This window comes from Phyllobates terribilis, unplaced genomic scaffold, assembly GCF_046119375.1.
Source record: "Phyllobates terribilis strain yellow unplaced genomic scaffold, ASM4611937v1 Scaffold_3__8_contigs__length_932513732, whole genome shotgun sequence".
Classification (NCBI taxonomy): Eukaryota; Metazoa; Chordata; class Amphibia; order Anura; family Dendrobatidae; genus Phyllobates; species Phyllobates terribilis.
This window is the reverse complement of record NW_027362763.1, coordinates 11,070,533-11,095,549: the sequence shown is the minus strand read 5'-3', so window position 1 is coordinate 11,095,549 and position 25,017 is coordinate 11,070,533. Positions and strand designations below refer to the sequence as shown.

The 25,017-nt window shown below is 51.5% G+C and overlaps 1 protein-coding gene across 4 annotated transcripts in view; it reads left to right on the top strand.

Annotated features, from left to right (window-relative positions):
• Positions 1-25,017, top strand: part of MAPRE3 (microtubule associated protein RP/EB family member 3) — a 274,713-nt gene that overhangs the window by 218,789 nt on the left and 30,907 nt on the right. For all 4 annotated transcript variants that reach the window (XM_073673650.1, XM_073673652.1, XM_073673649.1 and 1 more), the window contains 2 exons: positions 17,520-17,647; positions 18,888-19,033. In XM_073673650.1, coding sequence (XP_073529751.1) covers positions 17,520-17,647; positions 18,888-19,033 — 274 coding nt within the window. The remainder of the gene's footprint in view (positions 1-17,519; positions 17,648-18,887; positions 19,034-25,017) is intronic.

Below are 25,017 nucleotides of genomic sequence, written 5' to 3'. Positions count from 1 at the left end.
CTTTCTGGTATGGTACAGGTCAGTTACTGGTGCAGTTCTTCCTGGCATGGTACAGGTCAGTTACTGGTACAGTTCTTCCTGGCTTGATACAGGTCAGTTACTGGTGCAGTTCTTCCTGGCATGGTACAGGTCAGTTACTGGTACAGTTCTTCCTGGTATGGTACAGGTCAGTTACTGGTGCAGTTCTTCCTGGCATGGTACAGGTCAGTTACTGGTGCAGTTCTTCCTGGCACGGTACAGCTCAGTTACTGGTACAGTTCTTCCTGGTATGGTACAGGTCAGTTACTGGTGCAGTTCTTCCTGGTATGGTACAGGTCAGTTACTGGTGCAGTTCTCCCTGGCATGGTACAGGTCAGTTACTGGTGCAGTTCTTCCTGGCATGGTACAGGTCAGTTACTGGTGCAGTTCTTTCTGGCATGGTACAGGTCAGTTACTGGTACAGTTCTTCCTGGTATGGTACAGGTCAGTTACTGGTTAAGTTCTTCCTGGTATGGTACAGGTCAGTTACTGGTGCAGTTCTTTCTGGCATGGTACAGGTCAGTTACTGGTACAGTTCTTTCTGGCATGATACAGGTCAGTTACTGGTGCAGTTCTTCCTGGCATGATACAGGTCAGTTACTGGTACAGTTCTTCTTGGCATGATACAGGTCAGTTACTGGTGCAGTTCTTCCTGGTATGGTACAGGTCAGTTACTGGTACAGTTCTTCCTGGCATGGTACAGGTCAGTTACTGGTGCAGTTCTTCCTGGCATGGTACAGGTCAGTTACTGGTGCAGTTCTTCCTGGCATGATACAGGTCAGTTACTGGTGCAGTTCTTTCTGGCATGGTACAGGTCAGTTACTGGTGCAGTTCTTTCTGGCATTGTACAGGTCAGTTACTGGTACAGTTCTTCCTGGCATGGTTCAGGTCAGTTAATGGTGCAGTTCTTTCTGGCATGGTACAGGTCAGTTACTGGTACAGTTCTTCCTGGCATGGTACAGGTCAGTTACTGGTGCAGTTCTTCCTGGCATGGTACAGGTCTGTTACTGGTACAGTTCTTCCTGGTATGGTACAGGTCAGTTACTGGTGCAGTTCTTCCTGGCATGGTACAGGTCAGGTACTGGTGCAGTTCTTCCTAGCAGGGTACAGGTCAGTTACTGGTGCAGTTCTTCCTAGCAGGGTACAGGTCAGTTACTGGTGCATTTCTTCCTGGTATGGTACAGGTCAGTTACTGGTACAGTTCTTCCTGGTATGGTACAGGTCAGTTACTGGTGCAGTTCTTCCTGGTATGGTACAGGTCAGTTACTGGTGCAGTTCTTTCTGGTATGGTACAGGTCAGTTACTGGTGCAGTTCTTCCTGGCATGGTACAGGTCAGTTACTGGTGCAGTTCTTCCTGGTATGGTACAGGTCAGTTACTGGTGCAGTTCTTCCTGGCATGGTACAGGTCAGTTACTGGTGCAGTTCTTCCTGGCATGGTACAGGTCAGTTACTGGTACAGTTCTTCCTGGTATGGTACAGGTCAGTTACTGGTGCAGTTCTTCCTGGTATGGTACAGGTCAGTTACTGGTGCAGTTCTTTCTGGTATGGTACAGGTCAGTTACTGGTGCAGTTCTTCCTGGTATGGTACAGGTCAGTTACTGGTGCAGTTCTTCCTGGTATGGTACAGGTCAGTTACTGGTGCAGTTCTTCCTGGCATGGTACAGGTCAGTTACTGGTGCAGTTCTTCCTGGCATGGTACAGGTCAGTTACTGGTGCAGTTCTTCCTGGCAGGGTACAGGTCAGTTACTGGTACAGTTCTTCCTGGTATGGTACAGGTCAGTTACTGGTGCAGTTCTTCCTGGTATGGTACAGGTCAGCTACTGGTGCAGTTCTTTCTGGTATGGTACAGGTCAGTTACTGGTACAGTTCTTCCTGGTATGGTAAAGGTCAGTTACTGGTACAGTTCTTCCTGGTATGGTACAGGTCAGTTACTGGTGCAGTTCTTCCTGGTATGGTACAGGTCAGTTACTGGTGCAGTTCTTTCTGGTATGGTACAGGTCAGTTACTGGTACAGTTCTTCCTGGTATGGTACAGGTCAGTTACTGGTGCAGTTCTTTCTGGCATGGTACAGGTCAGTTACTGGTGCAGTTCTTCCTGGTATGGTACAGGTCAGTTACTGGTGCAGTTCTTTCTGGCATGGTACAGGTCAGTTACTGGTGCAGTTCTTCCTGGCATGGTACAGGTCAGTTACTGGTGCAATTCTTCCTAGCAGGGTACAGGTCAGTTACTGGTACAGTTCTTCCTGGTATGGTGCAGGTCAGTTACTGGTGCAGTTCTTCCTGGTATGGTACAGGTCAGTTACTGGTGCAGTTCTTCCTGGCATGGTACAGGTCAGTTACTGGTGCAGTTCTTCCTAGCAGGGTACAGGTCAGTTACTGGTACAGTTCTTCCTGGTATGGTGCAGGTCAGTTACTGGTGCAGTTCTTCCTGGTATGGTACAGGTCAGTTACTGGTGCAGTTCTTCCTGGCATGGTACAGGTCAGTTACTGGTGCAGTTCTTCCTAGCAGGGTACAGGTCAGTTACTGGTACAGTTCTTCCTGGTATGGTACAGGTCAGTTACTGGTGCAGTTCTTCCTGGTATGGTACAGGTCAGTTACTGGTGCAGTTCTTTCTGGTATGGTACAGGTCAGTTACTGGTGCAGTTCTTCCTAGCAGGGTACAGGTCAGTTACTGGTACAGTTCTTCCTGGTATGGTACAGGTCAGTTACTGGTGCAGTTCTTCTTGGCATGGTACAGGTCAGTTACTGGTGCAGTTCTTCCTGGTATGGTACAGGTCAGTTACTGGTGCAGTTCTTTCTGGTATGGTACAGGTCAGTTACTGGTGCAGTTCTTTCTGGTATGGTACAGGTCAGTTACTGGTGCAGTTCTTCCTGGTAAGGTACAGGTCAGTTACTGGTGCAGTTCTTTCTGGTATGGTACAGGTCAGTTACTGGTGCAGTTCTTCCTGGCATGGTACAGGTCAGTTATTGGTACAGTTCTTCCTGGTATGGTACAGGTCAGTTACTGGTGCAGTTCTTCCTGGCATGGTACAGGTCAGTTACTGGTGCAGTTCTTTCTGGTATGGTACAGGTCAGTTACTGGTGCAGTTCTTCCTGGTATGGTACAGGTCAGTTACTGGTGCAGTTCTTCCTGGTATGGTACAGGTCAGTTACTGGTGCAGTTCTTTCTGGTATGGTACAGGTCAGTTACTGGTGCAGTTCTTCCTGGTATGGTACAGGTCAGTTACTGGTGCAGTTCTTCCTGGTATGGTACAGGTCAGTTACTGGTGCAGTTCTTTCTGGTATGGTACAGGTCAGTTACTGGTGCAGTTCTTCCTGGTATGGTACAGGTCAGTTACTGGTGCAGTTCTTCCTGGCAGGGTACAGGTCAGTTACTGGTGCAGTTCTTCCTGGTATGGTACAGGTCAGTTACTGGTGCAGTTCTTTCTGGTATGGTACAGGTCAGTTACTGGTGCAGTTCTTCCTGGTATGGTACAGGTCAGTTACTGGTGCAGTTCTTCCTGGTATGGTACAGGTCAGTTACTGGTGCAGTTCTTCCTGGTATGGTACAGGTCAGTTACTGGTGCAGTTCTTCCTGGCATGGTACAGGTCAGTTACTGGTGCATTTCTTTCTGGCATGGTACAGGTCAGTTACTGGTACAGTTCTTCCTGGTATGGTACAGGTCAGTTACTGGTACAGTTCTTCCTGGTATGGTACAGGTCAGTTACTGGTGCAGTTCTTCCTGGTATGGTACAGGTCAGTTACTGGTACAGTTCTTCCTGGCATGGTACAGGTCAGTTACTGGTGCAGTTCTTCCTGGCATGGTACAGGTCAGTTACTGGTGCAGTTCTTTCTGGTATGGTACAGGTCAGTTACTGGTGTAGTTTTTCCTGGTATGGTACAGGTCTGTTACTGGTGCAGTTCTTCCTGGTATGGTACAGGTCAGTTACTGGTGCAGTTCCTCCTGGTATGGTACAGGTCAGTTACTGGTGCAGTTCTTTCTGGTATGGTACAGGTCAGTTACTGGTGCAGTTCTTCCTGGTATGGTACAGGTCAGTTACTGGTGCAGTTCTTCCTGGTATGGTACAGGTCAGTTACTGGTGCAGTTCTTCCTGGTATGGTACAGGTCAGTTACTGGTGCAGTTCTTCCTGGTATGGTACAGGTCAGTTACTGGTGCAGTTCTTCCTGGTATGGTACAGGTCAGTTACTGGTGCAGTTCTTTCTGGTATGGTACAGGTCAGTTACTGGTACAGTTCTTCCTGGTATGGTACAGGTCATTTACTGGTGCAGTTCTTCCTGGTATGGTACAGGTCAGTTACTGGTGCAGTTCTTTCTGGTATGGTACAGGTCAGTTACTGGTGCAGTTCTTCCTGGCATGGTACAGGTCTGTTACTGGTGCAGTTCTTCCTGGCATGGTACAGGTCTGTTACTGGTGCAGTTCTTCCTGGTATGGTACAGGTCAGTTACTGGTGCAGTTGTTCCTGGTATGATACAGGTCAGTTACTGGTACAGTTCTTCCTGGCATGATACAGGTCAGTTACTGGTGCAGTTCTTCCTGGCATGGTACAGGTCATTTACTGGTACAGTTCTTCCTGGTATGGTACAGGTCAGTTACTGGTGCAGTTCTTCCTGGCATGGTACAGGTCAGTTACTGGTGCAGTTCTTCCTGGCATTGTACAGCTCAGTTACTGGTACAGTTCTTCCTGGTATGGTACAGGTCAGTTACTGGTGCAGTTCTTTCTGGTATGGTACAGGTCAGTTACTGGTACAGTTCTTTCTGGTATGGTACAGGTCAGTTACTGGTGCAGTTCTTCCTGGTATGGTACAGGTCAGTTACTGGTGCAGTTCTCCCTGGCATGGTACAGGTCAGTTACTGGTGCAGTTCTTTCTGGTATGGTACAGGTCAGTTACTGGTGCAGTTCTTCCTGGTATGGTACAGGTCAGTTACTGGTGCAGTTCTTTCTGGCATGGTACAGGTCAGTTACTGGTTAAGTTCTTCCTGGTATGGTACAGGTCAGTTACTGGTGCAGTTCTTCCTGGCATGGTACAGGTCAGTTACTGGTACAGTTCTTCCTGGTATGGTACAGGTCAGTTACTGGTTAAGTTCTTCCTGGTATGGTACAGGTCAGTTACTGGTGCAGTTCTTTCTGGTATGGTACAGGTCTGTTACTGATGCAGTTCTTCCTGGCATGATACAGGTCAGTTACTGGTACAGTTCTTCTTGGCATGATACAGGTCAGTTACTGGTGCAGTTCTTCCTGGTATGGTACAGGTCAGTTACTGGTACAGTTCTTCCTGGCATGGTACAGGTCAGTTACTGGTGCAGTTCTTCCTGGTATGGTACAGGTCAGTTACTGGTACAGTTCTTCCTGGCATGGTACAGGTCAGTTACTGGTACAGTTCTTCCTGGCATGATACAGGTCAGTTATTGGTACAGTTCTTTTTGGCATGATACAGGTCAGTTACTGGTGCAGTTCTTCCTGGTATGGTACAGGTCAGTTACTGGTGCAGTTCTTCCTGGCATGGTACAGGTCAGTTACTGGTGCAGTTCTTCCTGGCATGGTACAGGTCAGTTACTGGTACAGTTCTTCCTGGTATGGTACAGGTCAGTTACTGGTGCAGTTCTTCCTGGTATGGTACAGGTCAGTTACTGGTGCAGTTCTCCCTGGCATGGTACAGGTCAGTTACTGGTGCAGTTCTTCCTGGCATGGTACAGGTCAGTTACTGGTGTAGTTCTTCCTGGCATGGTACAGGTCAGTTACTGGTACAGTTCTTCCTGGTATGGTACAGGTCAGTTACTGGTGCAGTTCTTCCTGGTATGGTACAGGTCAGTTACTGGTGCAGTTCTCCCTGGCATGGTACAGGTCAGTTACTGGTGCAGTTCTTTCTGGCATGGTACCGGTCAGTTACTGGTGCAGTTCTTTCTGGCATGGTACAGGTCAGTTACTGGTGCAGTTCTTTCTGGTATGGTACAGGTCAGTTACTGGTGCAGTTCTTCCTAGCAGGGTACAGGTCAGTTACTGGTACAGTTCTTCCTGGTATGATACAGGTCAGTTACTGGTGCAGTTCTTTGTGGCATGGTACAGGTCAGTTACTGGTGCAGTTCTTTCTGGCATGGTACAGGTCAGTTACTGGTGCAGTTCTTTCTGGTATGGTACAGGTCAGTTACTGGTGCAGTTCTTTGTGGCATGGTACAGGTCAGTTACTGGTGCAGTTCTTTCTGGCATGGTACAGGTCAGTTACTGGTGCAGTTCTTTCTGGTATGGTACAGGTCAGTTACTGGTGCAGTTCTTCCTAGCAGGGTACAGGTCAGTTACTGGTGCAGTTCTTTCTGGCATGGTACAGGTCAGTTACTGGTACAGTTCTTCCTGGTATGGTACAGGTCAGTTACTGGTGCAGTTCTTCCTGGTATGGTACAGGTCAGTTACTGGTGCAGTTCTTCCTGGTATGGTACAGGTCAGTTACTGGTGCAGTTCTTTCTGGTATTGGTACAGGTCAGTTACTGGTACAGTTCTTCCTGGTATGGTACAGGTCAGTTACTGGTACAGTTCTTTCTGGTATGGTACAGGTCAGTTACTGGTGCAGTTCTTCCTAGCAGGGTACAGGTCAGTTACTGGTACAGTTCTTTCTGGCATGATACAGGTCAGTTACTGTTGCAGTTCTTCCTGGTATGGTACAGGTCAGTTACTGGTGCAGTTCTTCCTAGCAGGGTACAGGTCAGTTACTGGTACAGTTCTCCCTGGCATGGTACAGGTCAGTTACTGGTGCAGTTCTTCCTGGCATGGTACAGGTCAGTTACTGGTACAGTTCTTTCTGGTATGGTACAGGTCAGTTACTGGTGCAGTTCTTTCTGGTATGGTACAGGTCAGTTACTGGTGCAGTTCTTCCTAGCAGGGTACAGGTCAGTTACTGGTACAGTTCTCCCTGGCATGGTACAGGTCAGTTACTGGTGCAGTTCTTTCTGGCATGGTACAGGTCAGTTACTGGTACAGTTCTTTCTGGTATGGTACAGGTCAGTTACTGGTGCAGTTCTTCCTAGCAGGGTACAGGTCAGTTACTGGTACAGTTCTTTCTGGCATGATACAGGTCAGTTACTGGTGCAGTTCTTTCTGTTATGGTACAGGTCAGTTACTGGTGCAGTTCTTCCTAGCAGGGTACAGGTCAGTTACTGGTACAGTTCTCCCTGGCATGGTACAGGTCAGTTACTGGTGCAGTTCTTTCTGGCATGGTACAGGTCAGTTACTGGTACAGTTCTTCCTGGTATGGTACAGGTCAGTTACTGGTGCAGTTCTTCCTGGTATGGTACAGGTCAGTTACTGGTGCAGTTCTTTCTGGTATGGTACAGGTCAGTTACTGGTACAGTTCTTCCTGGTATGGTACAGGTCAGTTACTGGTGCAGTTCTTTCTGGTATGGTACAGGTCAGTTACTGGTGCAGTTCTTCCTAGCAGGGTACAGGTCAGTTACTGGTACAGTTCTCCCTGGCATGGTACAGGTCAGTTACTGGTGCAGTTCTTCCTGGTATGGTACAGGTCAGTTACTGGTGCAGTTCTTCCTGGCATGGTACAGGTCAGTTACTGGTGCAGTTCTTTCTGATATGGTACAGGTCAGTTACTGGTACAGTTCTTCCTGGTATGGTACAGGTCAGTTACTGGTACAGTTCTTTCTGGTATGGTACAGGTCAGTTACTGGTGCAGTTCTTCCTAGCAGGGTACAGGTCAGTTACTGGTACAGTTCTTTCTGGCATGATACAGGTCAGTTACTGTTGCAGTTCTTCCTGGTATGGTACAGGTCAGTTACTGGTGCAGTTCTTTCTGGTATGGTACAGGTCAGTTACTGGTGCAGTTCTTCCTAGCAGGGTACAGGTCAGTTACTGGTACAGTTCTTTCTGGCATGATACAGGTCAGTTACTGGTGCAGTTCTTTCTGGTATGGTACAGGTCAGTTACTGGTACAGTTCTTCCTGGCATGGTACAGGTCAGTTACTGGTACAGTTCTTCCTGGCATGGTACAGGTCAGTTACTAGTGCAGTTCTTCCTGGCATGGTACAGGTCAGTTACTGGTGCAGTTCTTTCTGGCATGGTACAGGTCAGTTACTGGTACAGTTCTTCCTGGTATGGTACAGGTCAGTTACTGGTGCAGTTCTTCCTGGCATGGTACAGGTCAGTTACTGGTGCAGTTCTTTCTGGCATGGTACAGGTCAGTTACTGGTGCAGTTCTTTCTGGCATGGTACAGGTCAGTTACTGATACAGTTCTTCCTGGCATGGTACAGGTCAGTTACTGGTGCAGTTCTTCCTGGTATGGTACAGGTCAGTTACTGGTACAGTTCTTCCTGGTATGGTACAGGTCAGTTACTGGTGCAGTTCTTCCTGGTATGGTACAGGTCAGTTACTGGTGCAGTTCTTTCTGGCATGGTACAGGTCAGTTACTGGTACAGTTCTTCCTGGCATGGTACAGGTCAGTTACTGGTGCAGTTCTTCCTGGTATGGTACAGGTCAGTTACTTCTGCAGTTCTTCCTGGTATGGTACAGGTCAGTTACTGGTGCAGTTCTTCCTGGTATGGTACAGGTCAGTTACTGGTGCAGTTCTTTCTGGCATGGTACAGGTCAGTTACTGGTACAGTTCTTCCTGGCATGGTACAGGTCAGTTACAGGTGCAGTTCTTTCTGGCATGGTACAGGTCAGTTACTGGTACAGTTCTTTCTGGCATGGTACAGGTCAGTTACTGGTACAGTTCTTCCTGGCATGGTACAGGTCAGTTACTGGTGCAGTTCTTCCTGGCATGGTACAGGTCAGTTACTGGTGCAGTTCTTTCTGGCATGGTACAGGTCAGTTACTGGTACAGTTCTTCCTGGTATGGTACAGGTCAGTTACTGGTACAGTTCTTCCTGGTATGGTACAGGTCAGTTACTGGTGCAGTTCTTTCTGGTATGGTACAGGTCAGTTACTGGTACAGTTCTTTCTGGCATGGTACAGGTCAGTTACTGGTACAGTTCTTCCTGGCATGGTACAGGTCAGTTACTGGTGCAGTTCTTTCTGGCATGGTACAGGTCAGGTACTGGTGCAGTTCTTCCTGGTATGGTACAGGTCAGTTACTGGTACAGTTCTTTCTAGTATGGTACAGGTCAGTTACTGGTGCAGTTCTTTCTGGTATGGTACAGGTCAGTTACTGGTGCAGTTCTTCCTGGCAGGGTACAGGTCAGTTACTGGTGCAGTTCTTTCTGGTATGGTACAGGTCAGTTACTGGTGCAGTTCTTCCTGGCATGGTACAGGTCAGTTACTGGTGCTGTTCTTTCTGGTATGGTACAGGTCTGTTACTGGTACAGTTCTTCCTGGTATGGTACTGGTCAGTTACTGGTACAGTTCTTCCTGGTATGGTACAGGTCAGTTACTGGTACAGTTCTTCCTGGTATGGTACAGGTCTGTTACTGGTACAGTTCTTCCTGGTATGGTACAGGTCAGTTACTGGTGCAGTTCTTCCTGGTATGGTGCAGGTCAGTTACTGGTACAGTTCTTCCTGGTATGGTACAGGTCAGTTACTGGTACAGTTCTTCCTGGCATGGTACAGGTCAGTTACTGGTGCAGTTCTTCCTGGTATGGTACAGGTCAGTTACTGGTACAGTTCTTCCTGGCATGGTACAGGTCAGTTTCTGGTGCAGTTCTTCCTGGTATGGTACAGGTCAGTTACTGGTACAGTTCTTTCTGGCATGGTAGAGGTCAGTTACTGGTGCAGTTCTTCCTGGCATGGTACAGGTCAGTTACTGGTGCAGTTCTTCCTGGCATGGTACAGGTCAGTTACTGGTGCAGTTCTTTCTGGTATGGTACAGGTCAGTTACTGGTGCAGTTCTTCCTGGTATGGTACAGGTCAGTTTCTGGTGCAGTTGTTCCTGGTATGGTACAGGTCAGTTTCTGGTGCAGTTCTTCCTGGCATGGTACAGGTCAGTTACTGGTGCAGTTCTTCCTGGCATGGTACAGGTCAGTTACTGGTGCAGTTCTTCCTGGTATGGTACAGGTCAGTTACTGGTGCAGTTCTCCCTGGTATGGTACAGGTCAGTTACTGGTGCAGTTCTTCCTGGTATGGTACAGGTCAGTTACTGGTGCAGTTCTTCCTGGTATGGTACAGGTCAGTTACTGCTGCAGTTCTTTCTGGCATGATACAGGTCAGTTACTGGTGCAGTTCTTCCTGGCATGGTACAGGTCAGTTACTGGTGCAGTTCTTTCTGGCATGGTACAGGTCAGTTACTGGTGCAGTTCTTCCTGGTATGATACAGGTCAGTTACTGGTGCAGTTCTCCCTGGTATGGTACAGGTCAGTTACTGGTGCAGTTCTTCCTGGTATGGTACAGGTCAGTTACTGGTGCAGTTCTTTCTGGCATGGTACAGGTCATTTACTGGTACAGTTCTTCCTGGTATGGTACAGGAAAGTTACTGGTGCAGTTCTCCCTGGTATGGTACAGGTCAGTTACTGGTGCAGTTCTCCCTGGTATGGTACAGGTCAGTTACTGGTGCAGTTCTCCCTGGTATGGTACAGGTCAGTTACTGGTGCAGTTCTTCCTGGTATGGTACAGGTCAGTTACTGGTGCAGTTCTTCCTGGTATGGTACAGGTCAGTTACTGGTACAGTTCTTCCTGGTATGGTACAGGTCAGTTACTGGTGCAGTTCTCCCTGGTATGGTACAGGTCAGTTACTGGTGCAGTTCTCCCTGGTATGGTACAGGTCAGTTACTGGTGCAGTTCTCCCTGGTATGGTACAGGTCAGTTACTGGTGCAGTTCTCCCTGGTATGGTACAGGTCAGTTACTGGTGCAGTTCTCCCTGGTATGGTACAGGTCAGTTACTGGTGCAGTTCTCCCTGGTATGGTACAGGTCAGTTACTGGTGCAGTTCTCCCTGGTATGGTACAGGTCAGTTACTGGTGCAGTTCTCCCTGGTATGGTACAGGTCAGTTACTGGTGCAGTTCTCCCTGGTATGATACAGGTCAGTTACTGGTGCAGTTCTTCCTGGTATGGTACAGGTCAGTTACTGGTGCAGTTCTCCCTGGTATGGTACAGGTCAGTTACTGGTACAGTTCTTCCTGGTATGGTACAGGTCAGTTACTGGTGCAGTTCTCCCTGGTATGGTACAGGTCAGTTACTGGTGCAGTTCTTCCTGGTATGGTACAGGTCAGTTACTGGTGCAGTTCTCCCTGGTATGGTACAGGTCAGTTACTGGTACAGTTCTTCCTGGTATGGTACAGGTCAGTTACTGGTGCAGTTCTTTCTGGCATGGTACAGGTCAGTTACTGGTACAGTTCTTTCTGGCATGGTACAGGTCAGTTACTGGTGCAGTTCTTCCTGGCATGGTACAGGTCAGTTACTGGTGCAGTTCTTTCTGGCATGATACAGGTCAGTTACTGGTGCAGTTCTTCCTGGCATGGTACAGGTCAGTTACTGGTACAGTTCTTTCTGGTATGGTACAGGTCAGTTACTGGTGCAGTTCTTTCTGGCATGGTACAGGTCAGTTACTGGTGCAGTTCTTCCTGGTATGATACAGGTCAGTTACTGGTGCAGTTCTTCCTGGCATGATACAGGTCAGTTACTGGTGCAGTTCTTCCTGGCATGGTACAGGTCAGTTACTGGTGCAGTTCTTTCTGGCATGATACAGGTCAGTTACTGGTGCAGTTCTTCCTGGCATGGTACAGGTCAGTTACTGGTGCAGTTCTTCCTGGTATGGTACAGGTCAGTTACTGGTACAGTTCTTTCTGGTATGGTACAGGTCAGTTACTGGTGCAGTTCTTTCTGGTATGGTACAGGTCAGTTACTGGTGCAGTTCTTCCTAGCAGGGTACAGGTCAGTTACTGGTACAGTTCTTCCTGGTATGGTACAGGTCAGTTACTGGTACAGTTCTTCCTGGTATGGTACAGGTCAGTTACTGGTACAGTTCTTTCTGGCATGATACAGGTCAGTTACTGGTGCAGTTCTTCCTGGCATGGTACAGGTCAGTTACTGGTACAGTTCTTCCTGGTATGGTACAGGTCAGTTACTGGTACAGTTCTTCCTGGTATGGTACAGGTCAGTTACTGGTGCAGTTCTTCCTGGCATGGTACAGGTCAGTTACTGGTGCAGTTCTTCCTGGCATGGTACAGGTCAGTTACTGGTGCAGTTCTTTCTGGTATGGTACAGGTCAGTTACTGGTACAGTTCTTTCTGGCATGGTACAGGTCAGTTACTGGTGCAGTTCTTTCTGGTATGGTACAGGTCAGTTACTGGTACAGTTCTTTCTGGCATGGTACAGGTCATTTACTGGTACAGTTCTTCCTGGTATGGTACAGGTCAGTTACTGGTGCAGTTCTTCCTGGTATGGTACAGGTCAGTTACTGGTACAGTTCTCCCTGGTATGGTACAGGTCAGTTACTGGTGCAGTTCTTTCTGGTATGGTACAGGTCAGTTACTGGTGCAGTTCTTTCTGGTATGGTACAGGTCAGTTACTGGTGCAGTTCTTTCTGGTATGGTATAGGTCAGTTACTGGTACAGTTCTTTCTGGCATGGTACAGGTCATTTACTGGTACAGTTCTTCCTGGTATGGTACAGGTCAGTTACTGGTGCAGTTCTTCCTGGTATGGTACAGGTCAGTTACTGGTACAGTTCTCCCTGGTATGGTACAGGTCATTTACTGGTACAGTTCTTCCTGGTATGGTACAGGTCAGTTACTGGTACAGTTCTTCCTGGTATGGTACAGGTCAGTTACTGGTGCAGTTCTTTCTGGCATGGTACAGGTCAGTTACTGGTGCAGTTCTTTCTGGTATGGTACAGGTCAGTTACTGGTACAGTTCTTTCTGGCATGGTACAGGTCATTTACTGGTACAGTTCTTCCTGGTATGGTACAGGTCAGTTACTGGTGCAGTTCTTCCTGGTATGGTACAGGTCAGTTACTGGTACAGTTCTCCCTGGTATGGTACAGGTCATTTACTGGTACAGTTCTTCCTGGTATGGTACAGGTCAGTTACTGGTACAGTTCTTCCTGGTATGGTACAGGTCAGTTACTGGTGCAGTTCTTCCTGGCATGGTACAGGTCAGTTACTGGTGCAGTTCTTTCTGGCATGGTACAGGTCAGTTACTGGTGCAGTTCTTCCTGGTATGATACAGGTCAGTTACTGGTGCAGTTCTCCCTGGTATGGTACAGGTCAGTTACTGGTGCAGTTCTTCCTGGTATGGTACAGGTCAGTTACTGGTGCAGTTCTTTCTGGCATGGTACAGGTCATTTACTGGTACAGTTCTTCCTGGTATGGTACAGGTCAGTTACTGGTGCAGTTCTCCCTGGTATGGTACAGGTCAGTTACTGGTGCAGTTCTCCCTGGTATGGTACAGGTCAGTTACTGGTGCAGTTCTCCCTGGTATGGTACGGGTCAGTTACTGGTGCAGTTCTTCCTGGTATGGTACAGGTCAGTTACTGGTGCAGTTCTTCCTGGTATGGTACAGGTCAGTTACTGGTACAGTTCTTCCTGGTATGGTACAGGTCAGTTACTGGTGCAGTTCTCCCTGGTATGGTACAGGTCAGTTACTGGTGCAGTTCTCCCTGGTATGGTACAGGTCAGTTACTGGTGCAGTTCTCCCTGGTATGGTACAGGTCAGTTACTGGTGCAGTTCTCCCTGGTATGGTACAGGTCAGTTACTGGTGCAGTTCTCCCTGGTATGGTACAGGTCAGTTACTGGTGCAGTTCTCCCTGGTATGGTACAGGTCAGTTACTGGTGCAGTTCTCCCTGGTATGGTACAGGTCAGTTACTGGTGCAGTTCTCCCTGGTATGGTACAGGTCAGTTACTGGTGCAGTTCTCCCTGGTATGGTACAGGTCAGTTACTGGTGCAGTTCTCCCTGGTATGATACAGGTCAGTTACTGGTGCAGTTCTTCCTGGTATGGTACAGGTCAGTTACTGGTGCAGTTCTCCCTGGTATGGTACAGGTCAGTTACTGGTACAGTTCTTCCTGGTATGGTACAGGTCAGTTACTGGTGCAGTTCTCCCTGGTATGGTACAGGTCAGTTACTGGTGCAGTTCTTCCTGGTATGGTACAGGTCAGTTACTGGTGCAGTTCTCCCTGGTATGGTACAGGTCAGTTACTGGTACAGTTCTTCCTGGTATGGTACAGGTCAGTTACTGGTGCAGTTCTTTCTGGCATGGTACAGGTCAGTTACTGGTACAGTTCTTTCTGGCATGGTACAGGTCAGTTACTGGTGCAGTTCTTCCTGGCATGGTACAGGTCAGTTACTGGTGCAGTTCTTTCTGGCATGATACAGGTCAGTTACTGGTGCAGTTCTTCCTGGCATGGTACAGGTCAGTTACTGGTACAGTTCTTTCTGGTATGGTACAGGTCAGTTACTGGTGCAGTTCTTTCTGGCATGGTACAGGTCAGTTACTGGTGCAGTTCTTCCTGGTATGATACAGGTCAGTTACTGGTGCAGTTCTTCCTGGCATGATACAGGTCAGTTACTGGTGCAGTTCTTCCTGGCATGGTACAGGTCAGTTACTGGTGCAGTTCTTTCTGGCATGATACAGGTCAGTTACTGGTGCAGTTCTTCCTGGCATGGTACAGGTCAGTTACTGGTGCAGTTCTTCCTGGTATGGTACAGGTCAGTTACTGGTACAGTTCTTTCTGGTATGGTACAGGTCAGTTACTGGTGCAGTTCTTTCTGGTATGGTACAGGTCAGTTACTGGTGCAGTTCTTCCTAGCAGGGTACAGGTCAGTTACTGGTACAGTTCTTCCTGGTATGGTACAGGTCAGTTACTGGTACAGTTCTTCCTGGTATGGTACAGGTCAGTTACTGGTACAGTTCTTTCTGGCATGATACAGGTCAGTTACTGGTGCAGTTCTTCCTGGCATGGTACAGGTCAGTTACTGGTACAGTTCTTCCTGGTATGGTACAGGTCAGTTACTGGTACAGTTCTTCCTGGTATGGTACAGGTCAGTTACTGGTGCAGTTCTTCCTGGCATGGTACAGGTCAGTTACTGGTGCAGTTCTTCCTGGCATGGTACAGGTCAGTTACTGGTGCAGTTCTTTCTGGTATGGTACAGGTCAGTTACTGGTACAGTTCTTTCTGGCATGGTACAGGTCAGTTACTGGTGCAGTTCTTTCTGGTATGGTACAGGTCAGTTACTGGTACAGTTCTTTCTGGCATGGTACAGGTCATTTACTGGTACAGTTCTTCCTGGTATGGTACAGGTCAGTTACTGGTGCAGTTCTTCCTGGTATGGTACAGGTCAGTTACTGGTACAGTTCTCCCTGGTATGGTACAGGTCAGTTACTGGTGCAGTTCTTTCTGGTATGGTACAGGTCAGTTACTGGTGCAGTTCTTTCTGGTATGGTACAGGTCAGTTACTGGTGCAGTTCTTTCTGGTATGGTACAGGTCAGTTACTGGTACAGTTCTTTCTGGCATGGTACAGGTCATTTACTGGTACAGTTCTTCCTGGTATGGTACAGGTCAGTTACTGGTGCAGTTCTTCCTGGTATGGTACAGGTCAGTTACTGGTACAGTTCTCCCTGGTATGGTACAGGTCATTTACTGGTACAGTTCTTCCTGGTATGGTACAGGTCAGTTACTGGTACAGTTCTTCCTGGTATGGTACAGGTCAGTTACTGGTGCAGTTCTTTCTGGCATGGTACAGGTCAGTTACTGGTGCAGTTCTTTCTGGTATGGTACAGGTCAGTTACTGGTACAGTTCTTTCTGGCATGGTACAGGTCATTTACTGGTACAGTTCTTCCTGGTATGGTACAGGTCAGTTACTGGTGCAGTTCTTCCTGGTATGGTACAGGTCAGTTACTGGTACAGTTCTCCCTGGTATGGTACAGGTCATTTACTGGTACAGTTCTTCCTGGTATGGTACAGGTCAGTTACTGGTACAGTTCTTCCTGGTATGGTACAGGTCAGTTACTGGTACAGTTCTTCCTGGCATGGTACAGGTCAGTTACTGGTGCAGTTCTTTCTGGTATGGTACAGGTCAGTTACTGGTGCAGTTCTTTCTGGCATGGTACAGGTCATTTACTGGTACAGTTCTTCCTGGCATGGTACAGGTCAGTTACTGGTACAGTTCTTCCTGGTATGGTACAGGTCAGTTACTGGTACAGTTCTTTCTGGCATGGTACAGGTCAGTTACTGGTACAGTTCTTTCTGGCATGGTACAGGTCAGTTACTGGTACAGTTCTTTCTGGCATGGTACAGGTCATTTACTGGTACAGTTCTTCCTGGTATGGTACAGGTCAGTTACTGGTGCAGTTCTTCCTGGTATGGTACAGGTCAGTTACTGGTACAGTTCTCCCTGGTATGGTACAGGTCAGTTACTGGTGCAGTTCTTTCTGGTATGGTACAGGTCAGTTACTGGTGCAGTTCTTTCTGGCATGGTACAGGTCATTTACTGGTACAGTTCTTCCTGGTATGGTACAGGTCAGTTACTGGTACAGTTCTTCCTGGTATGGTACAGGTCAGTTACTGGTACAGTTCTTCCTGGTATGGTACAGGTCAGTTACTGGTGCAGTTCTTCCTAGCAGGGTACAGGTCAGTTACTGGTACAGTTCTTCCTGGTATGGTACAGGTCAGTTACTGGTGCAGTTCTTCCTAGCAGGGTACAGGTCAGTTACTGGTACAGTTCTTCCTGGTATGGTACAGGTCAGTTACTGGTGCAGTTCTTCCTAGCAGGGTACAGGTCAGTTACTGGTGCAGTTCTTCCTGGTATGGTACAGGTCAGTTACTGGTGCAGTTCTTCCTGGCATGATACAGGTTATTGTGTATGCAGCACCCGTTCTTCCTAGCAGGGTACAGGGTAATCCACATCTTCGTGGCACAGTAAGGGTTAATGGCCGGTGCCCGCTGTCTGCACATCTGTCCTCCGCACCATTAATCCCACTCACAATTTCATTTTCTCCTCTCTGCTCCTGGATAAATCCCCCAGAGGCGGCTAAAAGCATCCGGACTGAGCTCCCCGTGACCCCGATACAGCAGCCTGCGCATTACATAACTGCACACAATGCCCGTCACTGCCAGGGATGATGATGGCACTGAGGGACGGTGGCGCCATCTACTGTCGGTACATCTCTGTGCACGTCCTGTGGTGATCAGGGGCTGAGGACCTGACAGAAGGAAAGCTCAGGCCATGACGATCCTGCTGTCTGCACCTCTGCAGGCTGCCAGTGATCGGGAGCGGTCAGATTCAGCTTTTGGCTGAGGGTTTGCTCCAGTGTATCAGAGCTCACAGAGGATTGTCTGCACTGACACATTGTAACAAAAGCCTCAGGTAGGGGGCTCTGCTGCTGGTAGATGTTCCCAGACACTACATACCCGTCTGTTATAACGCCCTGTCCATTGTAACGCCCCGTCCGCTATAACGCCCCGTCCGCTATAACGCCCCGTCCGCTATAACGCCCCGTCCACTATAACGCCCCATCCGTTATAACGCCCCATCCGTTATAACGCCCCATCCGTTATAACGCCCCGTCCGTTATAACACCTCGTCCGTTATAATGCCCCGTCCGTTATAAGCTGCTCTTGTCTTCCAGCTGGGGGATGGCGGTCAATGTTTATTCCACCTCTGTGACCAGTGAGAACCTGAGTCGCCATGACATGCTGGCCTGGGTCAACGACTCCATACAGCTCAACTACGCCAAGATCGAGCAGCTGTGCTCAGGTACGGAGCGGGGGAGGGGAGCGGCCACCGGGGTGCTGTGTGTACAGTGCTCTGCTCCTCAGATGCAGCTTTGCTGTTCCCAGATTTCTGCTGCCCTTTTCCTGGACACTGCAGGGCGCTCACCCTCTGTCGCGTCTCTTCCCCCTCGGTGGCGTCTCCATCCCCCTCGGTGGCGTCTCCATCCCCCTCGGTGGCGTCTCCATCCCCCTCGGTGGCGTCTCCATCCCCCTCGGTGGCGTCTCCATCCCCCTCGGTGGCGTCTCCATCCCCCTCGGTGGCGTCTCCATCCCCCTCGATCGCGTCTCCTCCCCCTCTGTGACATCGCCCCCCCCAGCCTCGCTGGCGTCTCATCCTCAGCCCCCTCGGTGGCATCTCCTCACCCTTAGTCACGTCTCCTACCCCTCGGTGGTGTCTCCTACCCCTCGGTGGTGTCTCATCCCCCTCGGTGGTGTCTCATCCCCCTCGGTGGCGTCTCATCCCCCTCGGTGGCGTCTCCATCCCCCTCGGTGGCATCTCCTCACCCTTGGTCACGTCTACTACCCCTCGGTGGCGTCTCATCCCCCTCGATCGCGTCTCCTCCCCCTCTGTGACATCCCCCCCCCCCCATCCTCGCTGGCGTCTCATCCTCAGCCCCCTCGGTGGTATATTCTCCCCCTCGGTGGCATCTCCTCCCCCTCGGTGGCATCTCCTCCCCCTCGGTGGCATCTCCTCCCCCCTCGTTCGTGTCTCCTCCCCCTCTGTGGCATCTCCCCCCCCACACCATCCTCGCTGGCGTCTCATCCTCAGCCCCCTCGGTTGCGTCTCCTCCCCCTCGGTTGCGTCTCCTCCCCCTCGGTGGCTTCTCCTCCCCCTCGGTGGCGTCTCCGTCCCCCTCGGTGGCGTCTCCGTCCCCCTCTGTGGCGTCACCTCCCCCTCTGTGGCGTCACCTCCCCCTCTGTGGCGTCTCCATCCCCCTCTGTGGCGTCTCCATCCCCCTCTGTGGCATCTCCTCACCCCTGGTCACGTCTCATCCCCCTCGGTGGCGTCTCATCCCCCTCGGTGGCGTCTCAACCCCCTCGGTGGCGTTTCCATCCCCCTCGGTGGCGTTTCCATCCCCCTCGGTGGCGTTTCCATCCCCCTCGGTGGCGTTTCCATCCCCCTCGGTGGCGTTTCCATCCCCCTCGGTGGCGTTTCCATCCCCCTCGGTGGCGTTTCCATCCCCCTCGGTGGCGTCTCCTCACCCCCGGTCGTGTCTCTGCAGGGGCCGCCTACTGTCAGTTCATGGACATGCTCTTCCCCGGATGCATCTTACTGAAGAAAGTGAAATTCCAGGCGAAACTGGAGCACGAGTTCATCCACAACTTCAAGGTCCTGCAGGCCGCCTTCAAGAAGATGGGCGTGGACAAGGTACGGCGTATATACCGCATTTACATGTGCTTCTCTGACAGCGGCAGCTCATGTGCTCCCCCCGACACCTGCAGCTCATGTGCCCCCGACACCGGCAGCTCCTGTGCTCCCCCGACACCGGCAGCTCATGTGCTCCCCCCGACACCGGCAGCTCATGTGCCCCCGACACCAGGAGCTCATGTGCCCCCGACACCAGCAGCTCATGTGCTCCCCCCGACACCTGCAGCTCATGTGCCCCCGACACCAGCAGCTCATGTGCCCCCGACACCAGCCGCTCATGTGCTCCCCCGACACCAGCCGCTCTTGTGCTCCCCCGACACCAGCCGCTCATGTGTGCCCCCGACACCAGCAGCTCATGTGCTGCCCCCGACACCAGCCGCTCATGTGTGCCCCCGACACCAGCCGCTCATGTGTGCCCCCGACACCAGCCGCTCATGTGCTGCCCCCGACACCAGCAGCTCATGTGCTGCCCCCGACACCAGCAGCTCGTGTGCCCCCGACACCTGCAGCTCGTGTGCCCCCGACACCAGCAGCTCGTGTGCCCCCGACACCAGCAGCTCGTGTGCCCCCGACACCAGCAGCTCGTGTGCCCCCGACACCAGCAGCTCGTGTGCCCCCGACACCAGCAGCTCGTGTGCCCCCGACACCAGCAGCTCGTGTGCCCCCGACACCAGCAGCTCGTGTGCTCCCCCTGACACCAGCAGCTCATGTGCTCCCCCTGACACCTGCAGCTCATGTGCTCCCCCGACACGGGCAGCTCATGTGCTCCCCCGACACGGGCAGCTCATGTGCTCCCCCGACACGGGCAGCTCATGTGCTCCCCTGACACCAGCAGCTCATGTGCTCCCCCGACACCGGCAGCTCATGTGCTCCCCCGACACCGGCAGCTCATGTGCTCCCCCGACACCGGCAGCTCATGTGCTCCCCCGACACCGGCAGCTCATGTGCTCCCCCCGACACCAGCAGCTCATGTGCTCCCCCCGACACCTGCAGCTCATGTGCTCCCCCCGACACCTGCAGCTCGTGTGCCCCCGACACTGGCAGCTCATGTGCTCCCCCGACACGGGCAGCTCATGTGCTCCCCCGACACGGGCAGCTCATGTGCTCCTCTGACACCGGCAGCTCATGTGCTCCCCCGACACCGGCAGCTCATGTGCTCCCCCGACACCGGCAGCTCATGTGCTCCCCCGACACCGGCAGCTCATGTGCTCCCCCGACACCAGCAGCTCATGTGCTCCCCCCGACACCAGCAGCTCATGTGCTCCCCCCGACACCAGCAGCTCATGTGCTCCCCCCGACACCTGCAGCTCATGTGCTCCCCCCGACACAGGCAGCTCATGTGCTCCCCCGACACCGGCAGCTCATGTGCTCCTCCGACACCGGCAGCTCATGTGCTCCCCCGACACCAGCAGCTCATGTGCTCCCCCGACACCAGCAGCTCATGTGCTCCCCCGACACCAGCAGCTCATGTGCTCCCCCGACACCAGCAGCTCATGTGCTCCCCCGACACCAGCAGCTCATGTGCTCCCCCGACACCAGCAGCTCATGTGCTCCCCCGACACCGGCAGCTCATGTTCCCCCGACACCGGCAGCTCATGTGCTCCTCTGACACCAGCAGCTCATGTGCTCCTCTGACACCGGCAGCTCATGTGCTCCCCCGACACCGGCAGCTCATGTGCTCCCCCGACACCGGCAGCTCATGTGCTCCCCCGACACCGGCAGCTCATGTGCTCCCCCCGACACCAGCAGCTCATGTGCTCCCCCCGACACCTGCAGCTCATGTGCTCCCCCCGACACCTGCAGCTCATGTGCTCCCCCCGACACCTGCAGCTCATGTGCTCCCCCCGACACCTGCAGCTCATGTGCTCCCCCCGACACCTGCAGCTCATGTGCTCCCCCCGACACCTGCAGCTCATGTGCTCCCCCCGACACCTGCAGCTCATGTGCTCCCCCCGACACCTGCAGCTCATGTGCTCCCCCCGACACCTGCAGCTCATGTGCTCCCCCCGACACCGGCAGCTCGTGTGCCCCCGACACGGGCAGCTCATGTGCTCCCCCGACACGGGCAGCTCATGTGCTCCCCCGACACGGGCAGCTCATGTGCTCCCCCGACACGGGCAGCTCATGTGCTCCTCCGACACCAGCAGCTCATGTGCTCCCCCGACACCAGCAGCTCATGTGCTCCTCCGACACCGGCAGCTCATGTGCTCCCGACACCGGCAGCTCATGTGCTCCCCCGACACCGGCAGCTCATGTGCTCCCCCGACACCGGCAGCTCATGTGCTCCCCCGACACCAGCCGCTCATGTGCTCCCCCGACACCAGCCGCTCATGTGCTCCCCCGACACCAGCCGCTCATGTGCTCCCCCGACACCAGCAGCTCATGTGTCCCCGACACCATCATTCTTGTCTGGGCCGGGGAATTTGTCTGATTCCCATTATTAATGATATTCAGTACATTTCTTGTGTCCTTTTCTGGGATTTCAGTGACCGGTGTCGGGTTTTCTTGCTTTATCAGAAGGTACCAACAGTTTTGTCCGCAGCTTTAAGTGCTCAGCATAGAGCACAGGATAAACGTGTCTTGAACCCTAAAACTGATCCAAAATGTTATGTGCCCTAAAATGCCACCAATAAAATTTTCAGCTGAACCCCAAAAAACTCAGGTCCATCATCTGTTAATGGAAATATATATTTCTGCGTAACTTGTAGCACAAAGGCTCTTGAAAAGTGCCATGGCTCCCACCAAAAGAATTCCAGTGCAATGTGTGCTCCCAAATCCAAATGCTGCCCTCCCTTCTAAGCCCCACAATGTGCCTGAACCGCGGTTGGTGTGCACATGTTTGGCATTATTGTTGTGGGGAGACCCACCTCACTTTGAGGTGCGTGCCTCTTGAATCACAAGCTGGGCTTTGCAATGTATGGGGCACTGGAATGTATGGGGGCTGCAGTGTATGGGGGCTGCAGTGTATATGGGGGCTGCAGTGTATGGGAGCTGCAGTGTATGGGGGCTGCAATGTATGGGGCACTGGAATGTATGGGGCACTGCAATGTATGGGCACTGCAATGTATGGGGGGCACTGCAATGTATGGGGGCTGCAGTGTATGGGGGCTGCAGTGTATGGGGCACTGGAATGTATGGGGCACTGCAATGTATGGGGGCTGCAATGTATGGGGCACTGCAATGTATGGACACTGCCATGTATGGACACTGCAATGTATGGACACTGCAATGTATGGGGCACTACAATGTATGGGCACTGCAATGTATGGGCACTGCAATGTATGGGCACTGCAATGTATGGGGCACTGCCATGTATGGACACTGCCATGTATGGGCACTGCAATGTATGGGGCACTGCAATGTATGGGGCACTGCAATGTATGGGGCACTACAATGTATGGACACTGTCATGTATGGACACTGCAATGTATGGGGCACTACAATGTATGGACACTGCAATGTATGAGGCACTGCAATGTATGGACACTGCAATGTATGGACACTGCAATGTGTGGACACTGCAATGTATGGACACTGCAATGTATGAGGCACTGGAATGTATGGACACTGCAATGTATGGGGCACTACAATGTATGGACACTGCAATGTATGGGCACTACAATGTATTGGCACTACAATGTATGGGCACTGCAATGTATGGGGCACTGCAATGTATGGACACTGCAATGTATGGGGCACTACAATGTATGGGCACTACAATGTATGGGGCACTGCAATGTATGGGGCACTGCAATGTATGGACACTGCAATGTATGGGGCACTGCAATGTATGGGGCACTGCAATGTATGGGGCACTGCAATGTATGGACACTGCAATGTATGGGGCACTACAATGTATGGGGCACTGCAATGTATGGGGACTGCAATGCATGGGGGCAGCAATGTATGGGGCATTGGAATGTATGGGGCACTGCAATGTATGGGGCACTGCAATGTATGGGGCACTGCAATGTATGGGGCACTGCAATGTATGGGGCACTGCAATGTATGGGGCACTACAATGTATGGGCACTGCAATGTATGGGGCACTGCAATGTATGGGCACTGCAATGTATGGGCACTGCAATGTATGGGCACTGCAGTGTATGGGGGCTGCAATGTATGGGGCACTGCAATGTATGGGGCACTGCAATGTATGGGGCACTGGAATGTATGGGGCACTGGAATGTATGGGGCACTGGAATGTATGGGGCACTGGAATGTATGGGGCACTGGAATGTATGGGCACTGCAATGTATGGGGGCTGCAATGTATGGGGCACTGCAATGTATGGCCACTGCAATGTATGGGCACTGCAATGTATGGGGCACTGCAATGTATGGGCACTGCAATGTATGGGCACTGCAGTGTATGGGGGCTGCAATGTATGGGGCACTGCAATGTATGGGGCACTGCAATGTATGGGGCACTGGAATGTATGGGGCACTGCAATGTATGGGGCACTGGAATGTATGGGGCACTGGAATGTATGGGGCACTGGAATGTATGGGGCACTGGAATGTATGGGGCACTGCAATGTATGGGCACTGCAATGTATGGGCACTGCAATGTATGGGCACTGCAATGTATGGGGCACTGCAATATATGGGGGCTGCAATGTATGGCGGCTGCAATGTATGGGGGCTGCAATGTATGGGGCACTGCAATGTATGGGGCACTGCAATGTATGGGGCACTGCAATGTATGGGGCACTGCAATGTATGGGGCACTGCAATGTATGGGGCACTGGAATGTATGGGGCACTGGAATGTATGGGGCACTGGAATGTATGGGGCACTGGAATGTATGGGGCACTGGAATGTATGGGGCACTGGAATGTATGGGGCACTGGAATGTATGGGGCACTGGAATGTATGGGGCATTGCAATGTATGGGGCACTGGAATGTATGGGGCACTGCAATGTATGGGGCCTGCAATGTATGGGGGGGGCACTGGAATGTATGGGGCACTGGAATGTATGGGGCACTGGAATGTATGGGGCACTGCGAAGTATGGGGCACTGCGAAGTATGGGGCACTGCGAAGTATGGGGCACTGCGAAGTATGGGGCACTGCGAAGTATGGGGCACTGCGAAGTATGGGGCACTGCGAAGTATGGGGCACTGCGAAGTATGGGGCACTGCGAAGTATGGGGCACTGCGAAGTATGGGGCACTGCGAAGTATGGGGCACTGCGAAGTATGGGGCACTGCGAAGTATGGGGCACTGCGAAGTATGGGGCACTGCGAAGTATGGGGCACTGCGAAGTATGGGGCACTGCAATTTACGGGCACTATACTGTATGAGGCACTATACTGTATGAGGCACTATACTGTATGAGGCACTACAATTTATGGGGTTCTACAATGTATGAGCACTACAATGGATGGGGCACTATAATGTTTGGGAACTACAATGTGTAGGACATTACAATGTATAGGGCACTGCAATGTACGGGGCACTGCAATGTACGGGGCACTGCAATGTACGGGGCACTGCAATGTACGGGGCACTGCAGTGTACGGGGCACTGCAGTGTACGGGGCACTGCAGTGTACGGGGCACTGCAATGTACGGGGCACTGCAATGTACGGGGCACTGCAATGTACGGGGCACTGCAATGTACGGGGCACTGCAATGTACGGGGCACTGCAATGTACGGGGCACTGCAATGTACGGGGCACTGCAATGTACGGGGCACTACAATGTACGGGGCACTACAATGTATGGGGCACTACAATGTATGGGGCACTACAGTGGCATATTTGTAATTTTCACTGTGCATATTTCCAGAAACCACATGTGGGGTCAAAATTGTCACTACACCTGTAGCTGAATTCCCAGAGGTGTGTAATTTCCATGATTGTGTCAGATGAGGGGGTTTCTGCTGATTGTGTCAGATGAGGGGGTTTCTGCTGTTCTGGCACTTAGCGGCTCTGCAAACTGTTCTAGGGAAATCTAAGTTCCAAAAGTCACATAGCGCTCC